The 6,295-nt window shown below is 35.4% G+C and overlaps 1 protein-coding gene across 1 annotated transcript in view; it reads right to left on the reverse strand.

Moving 5' to 3' along the window:
• Positions 1–6,295, reverse strand: part of LOC107672912 (heat-stable enterotoxin receptor-like) — a 38,747-nt gene that overhangs the window by 9,733 nt on the left and 22,719 nt on the right. The window contains exons 15-19 of the mRNA XM_016466283.1: positions 4,695–4,799; positions 4,513–4,599; positions 2,667–2,799; positions 2,242–2,379; positions 1,888–1,976 (exon numbers count right to left, since the gene is read on the reverse strand). Coding sequence (XP_016321769.1) covers positions 1,888–1,976; positions 2,242–2,379; positions 2,667–2,799; positions 4,513–4,599; positions 4,695–4,799 — 552 coding nt within the window. The remainder of the gene's footprint in view (positions 1–1,887; positions 1,977–2,241; positions 2,380–2,666; positions 2,800–4,512; positions 4,600–4,694; positions 4,800–6,295) is intronic.

Raw genomic sequence — 6,295 nt, forward strand, 5'->3', positions numbered from 1 at the left:
GTTTAGCTTTAGGCATTTTAATTTAAGCATGTTTAGCTTAGTTAACGGAAGGCTACCTGCTGCCATCAGAGCAAGTGTAATTACTGCATTCACGCGCTCCTTGGATGCTCTCATTTCCCGAGTTGTGCTTTATGGTCGGAATGTGAAAATAACATGGACACTCTCGTTACTTCAAAGATTTGTTGGATTTGTATTATTAGAGCTTTCCGACTTGAGTTCACGTGCATTTTCTCAGTCGGGAAATTATTTTTCACGTGCGGTGCCGGTGATGATGCTTCTTACGTCCGTTTTGGAGAACCAGAGGACAAATATTTCAATCGATCGCTCAGGCATGGCACCGAAATCTGTGTTCTGATTCGGTTCTAGTACATACCGGTTACATATGTACCGGTGCGATATTGGTACCGGGTTTCGGTACCCAACCCTACTTAAGAACGAAGTGTTTAAAGCATTTTTCACATTTCAATAATATTTTTTTAATCTGCAGTTAAATTTGACAAAGCCTCATAAATGTTGTTTTTATGCTCTCAAATAGTTTTTAAAATGTGTTTTAAAACTGCAATCAAATCTGACAAAAAAAGCCTCATGAATGTTTATATATATATATGTATATATAATGTCGTTAACGTTAAAAAAAGCATTTTTCACATTTTTATAACATTTTTCATATCAGCAATAAAAACTGAAATGAAATGCCTCATAAATGCTGTTTGTTGCACTCAAATAGGGTCAAATATACATTAATTTCACATTTAATAAAATATTTCAAATTAATAAAATTTGACGAGAACTATTTTATACATCATGTTTCTTATGCTTAAATAATACTAAAAAAGTGTTGATTTCAGGTTTGTTCAGCCAATGCTCATGTGCAGTTATAAGTGTGAGTCTCAGATCTGTTGCTATGGTAACCATAACTTTTCAAGGGGTCATCGGATGCAAAATTCACTTTTGTTGTTTGAACATAAATGTGTGTTGGAAGTGTGTGTACACATCCACCCTATAATGATAAAAATCCACCCAGTGTTTTTTTTTTTTTAAATCCCTTTTCTCAGATCAAGCTGTTCTGAGATTCCTGTCAGAATGACGTAGTTCTGCACAGGCCACTCCCACGATAGTTGATTGACAAGGCCGTCTTACCTTAGACCCGCCCTGAGTGAGCTGAGAGCTGTCCGCCATTGTGTCGACTCCGGTGCAGGGGAAGTCAAGAACGTCTCCTATTAAGCGATTGAGGTGTTTTGTTGTTGGATGTAATAATGAATATAGCAGTCGTCATTTACTCCCGACATCTGAGCCGCTGAAGACGCAGAGGATTAACGTTACTTTCGTTTTTGAAAGGAATGTGCCGATCCCCGATCTGCCTAAATGCGTTTAAGTTCGCGCGAATCATTCATGATCCAGCTTCATCTACAGACGAAGTGAGTATAAGGGTTTTTTATGAATCTTTACAAATTGCCTTTCCTAATATGTGCAAGTTAGCAAGTTTCACGGCTGAAGTTTACAGTCTGCTCGTCACCCCCATAGACATACATGGTCACTGCACGGAAGAGAGGGGTGGGGTCAGCAGAGCTCATTAGCATTTAAAGCAATACGGACTAGAATGGCGTGCTGAAAACAGAGCTGATTTTGACAGGGTAAAAAGGGTGTTTTTTACACTACCATTGAGAAATTTTAACCAAAGTATGTTATAGACTTTTAATTAAGACCCTAAATAATCATATCAACTTGTGGAAAATGAGCATCCGATGACCCCTTTAACAGAAACTGCAGTAACAGGATTGTCTCTTTCATTTAGAAGGTGGGGCTTCCTTTGCTAGAGCTGCCATATATGGGCGTTCCAGCTTCTGAACCATTTTTTATAACAAATAGAGTCTCTTGTAACATTACCTCTGCTTCAGTCTCTCCAACAGACTCGAAACTCAGATCGGGTCGGAAGACGTTCGGCCCCCGCGGATACTGAACAAGATACAATTTCTCTAGAGGAGAAAAGATGATCAACACACACAGAAAGAGCAGGAAAGAGAATTTATACAATTGATTTATACAGTAAAAATCAGACATGCTGTTCAAATGTTCCTCTAACTCAAAACAGCAAAGCAAAGTTAGATTCCCATGCAATGCATTAGTTGAAACAAGTTGTTTTGCACAAAAGCATCTGATAAATGTGTAAATGTTCAGATTCTACATGTATAAAATACTCTATCTTTGGGATACAGGTCGACTGAATGGGTCAGTTTGTACCTGCCATATCAGAGCAGCAGCATGTGTGAAATGGGTTCTTCCTGAGGATGATCTCCTGTGAGATGATGGCAAAACTATAGACGTCGCCCTTCTGAGAAATACCCTGAACACGCATGTGCTCCGGCGCCGTCCACAGGTCTGGCAGGACAGACAGACTTCATTCATTCATCTCTTAATATGTCGGCAACGACTTATAGAGACTCTAAACATGAAATTAAATCTGGGCATCACAGCAGACGTTAATAAGACTGTCAGTAGTATTTAAAGGAATAGTTCACCTAAAAAGGAAATTTGCTGAAAACTATTCCTTGGGCAAACTATTCCCTTAGTTTGAGATATATTTTATAACAATCTTTATTATTTCTGTAGTTGAACTGTGTTACGTGTCTCTCATGCGCAAAGAAACAGGAAGTGACATCACTAACCTTTCCCGGGTGTGAGGATGGTGTTGCAGCCGAAGTCGGTGATCTTCACCACCATGCGATTGTCCACCACGCAGTTGGTGGATTTCAGCCGGCCGTGAACACCAACATTACTGGAGTGCAGGTATGACATGCCCTGACCAAACAGTCACGGCAATGACATCATCAGAGGGCAACGGTCAAGTGGGTCCAATCACAAATATAATGACTGTTTCCAAACATATGGAGGCGCATGTATGTCCTATAATTAATATTATATAATTTTCTCATAAAACTTAGATGTTTTGAAAATTTAAACTATTTAACTCTTAAACTAACTTCTTTGAACTGAATTTCGAAACGCTCACACTTAAACTAAACTAAACTTAAACTAGATGAAATAAAATAAGTTTAGGTATTTTAATGATTAAATCCTTGCATATAAATTTTGAATTAGATTTTATTTTTATATATTGGTTTCATTTTAGTCTTTGTAATTTTGTTATTTTATTATATGTTGTTGTTTCACATATTATATTGTTTTTATTATGTTTTATTTTATTAGTTTTAGTTATTTGAGGACTTCAACTTCAACTTAAATTAAACGTAAATGAAACTAACTGAAACAAGAATAAAAAATATATAAAATAATTTTATTTCAGGTAATGTTTAAGTATTAAAATGTTTTAATGGTTTTAGTTTTAGTTAATGATATCAACCCATATGTGCGTATACATTTAGTATCACTAACATGCTATCACAGTTTTTGTTAATATTTAGAATTAGGTTTTATTTTTATATTTTCCATTTTCATTATAAATTTAGATTTATTAATCTTGTATGTTTTAATTTTTTTAAATATTGTTATTATTTTAAAATATTATTATATTATAGGATTTTTGTTGTAATTAGTTTGTTATTTTAGCAGTTTTAGTTTTTTTTAGTATTTTAACCCAGCCAAACTGAGCAATTGATGGAGAAGGGCCTTGTCTAGACTGGTGACCAAGAACCTGATTGTCACTCTAGTTGAGCTCCATGATCATATATGCAGATGGGAGAAAACTACAGAAGGACAAACATCACTGCAACACTACACTGATCTGGGCTTTATGCTGGTGTGGCCAAACTCAATCCTCTCTTCAGTTAAGACACATGAAAACACACTTGGAATTTGCAAAATGGCACCTAAAGGACCCTCGGACTCTGAGAAACAAGATTATCTGGTCTGATGAACCTCAATTCCAAGCATCATGTTTGAAGGAAACCAGGCACTGCTCATCACCTGCAGCGTGCCATCCCAAAAGTAAAGTGTGCTGGTAGCAGCCTCATGCTGTGGGGCTGTTTTTCAGGATCTCAAAATTGATGAGATAACGATACTGATACATAGTACATGTTCATCAAGTACTTTCACTTCAAATGCGCTAAATCTCAGCCTCGACCTATTCAGAAGTACCAGTACTTACATAGAAACCTTATACATAGTAGCCAAAAAGAAATGCTAAATTTAAAGAAAAACGTCAGACGTACTTAGAGGCTTTTGTATCTGAACTCTTCATATATATATATATGTATATATAATTTAAAATATTTGTATTTTTTGATAACCGTTTGATAGTTTAATGCAATGAAACACGTGTGATTTAAATCAGTCTTTCTGGGGTTTGAACCCACAACCCTTCAGTGATCATCTGAGCTCTTTACTCGTGTCTGCACTGGTGTTTACATCCGATGCTATTCATGACTTTTATGTTTCCATTCACTGACTCATCTATGATCATCATAAAACCATCAGCGAGTGTTAAACTGTGTTTTTATGGACGCAGCAGTAAAAGACAGTGTATGCCGCGTACATGATGAAACACACACTCACCTTTGCGATGTCGTACATGACAGAGATCTTAAACTCCAGATCCATAAAACTCTCATCAGGATACGAGATCTTATCGTTCAGCACGTACTAAAGGAACACACACACACACACACACACGAGAGTCATGTGATGATGGATGGGATGGTTCAGTCTGTGATTTATGAGTGTGATGATTGTTTTACCCGCAGCGATCCTCTCTCACAGAACTCAAACACCCCAAAAACACCACAGTCGAACTTCGCCGTCCCATAAAACTTCGTCAGATTATAATAATCGATATGCAACAACTGAGAGAAAAATAAACAAGCTTTGTTACAGATATTTAGGTGACCATATTATATGCAAAACAAAATAATTGAGTGAATCTCAGAAATAAATATACAGTGTATATATATATATATATTAGTGCTGTCAAACGATTAATTGCGATTAATCGCATCTAAAAAAAGGTTTGTGTTTGCATAATATATGTGTGTATACTGTGTATATTTAATATGTATATATAAATACAAACACATGCATGCATATATTTAAGAAAAACATGTTATGTTTATATATTAAATATATTTTTATATAATAAAAAATTAAAGAATATAAATATCTAAATGTAAATACATGTAAATATTTTCTAAATATATACTGTATGTGTGTGTATTTATATATACATAATATATGTGTCTGTGCTGTGTATATTTATTATGTAAACAAAAACTTTTATTTTGGATGCGATTAATCGTTTGACACCACTATAGGTATATTGAAGAGAAATTTGCAATGAAAATGAAGCCTATTTTTCATGACGCTTTCTCATCACTGTAATGTGTCTTTTGTCAAGTTTTACTTTTGTAATTCTCATTATTCTGAATGGTGATTCTCATATTAATTATGTACTTAATTATGAATTATATACTTAACTGAATCATGAACTAGCTGAAATACAAATAAATTAGTTCTTTACGGTTTACATTACTGTTTTCATATATATATATATTTTTTTAATCAACAAAAATGTGTGTGTGTGTATATATATATATAGAGAGAGAGAGAGAGAGAGAGAAATATTGTTCTAGAAAACGTCTATTATATCATAACAAAATTAACAATTCGTCTAACTCTCGCATGCTCTTTAAAATATTTTCCTCCCTCTTTTGTCCTCCTCCTCCTTCATCAACTCTAACAGCTGACAACTTTGCCACGTTCTTCATTAATAAAATTAAAACCATCAGTGCACAATTTGCCAGTCTGGGCCGAAGGTTCACCTTCCAACATGACAATGATCCTAAGCACACAGCCAAGGCAACACAGGAGTGGCTTAGGGACAACTCTGTGAATGTCCAAGAGTGGCCCAGCCAGAGCCCTGACTTGAACCCTATCGAACATCTCTGGAGAAACCTGAAATTGGCTGTCCACCGACGGTCCTCATCCAACCTGACTGAGCTTGAGAGGATTTACAAAGAAGAATGGCAGAAAATCCCCCAAACCAGGTGTGCAAAGCTTGTTGCATCATGCCCAAAAAGACTAGAGGCTGTAATTGCTGCCAAAGGTGCTTCAACTAAGTACTGAATACTTATGTAAATGTGATATTTCAGTTTTTTCTTTTTAATAAATTTACAGACATTTCTAAAATTCTGTTTTCACTTTGTCATTATGAGGTACGGAGTGTAGATTAATGAGAAAAAAATAATAATTGAAACATTTTTAGTATCAGGCTGCAACATAAAAAAGTGAAGGGGGTCTGAATACTTTCTAAATTGCACTGTGTGTGTGTGTGTGTGTGTGTGTA

The sequence above is a fragment of the Sinocyclocheilus anshuiensis genome, unplaced genomic scaffold, assembly GCF_001515605.1.
Source record: "Sinocyclocheilus anshuiensis isolate Anshui unplaced genomic scaffold, SAMN03320099.WGS_v1.1 scaffold464, whole genome shotgun sequence".
Classification (NCBI taxonomy): Eukaryota; Metazoa; Chordata; class Actinopteri; order Cypriniformes; family Cyprinidae; genus Sinocyclocheilus; species Sinocyclocheilus anshuiensis.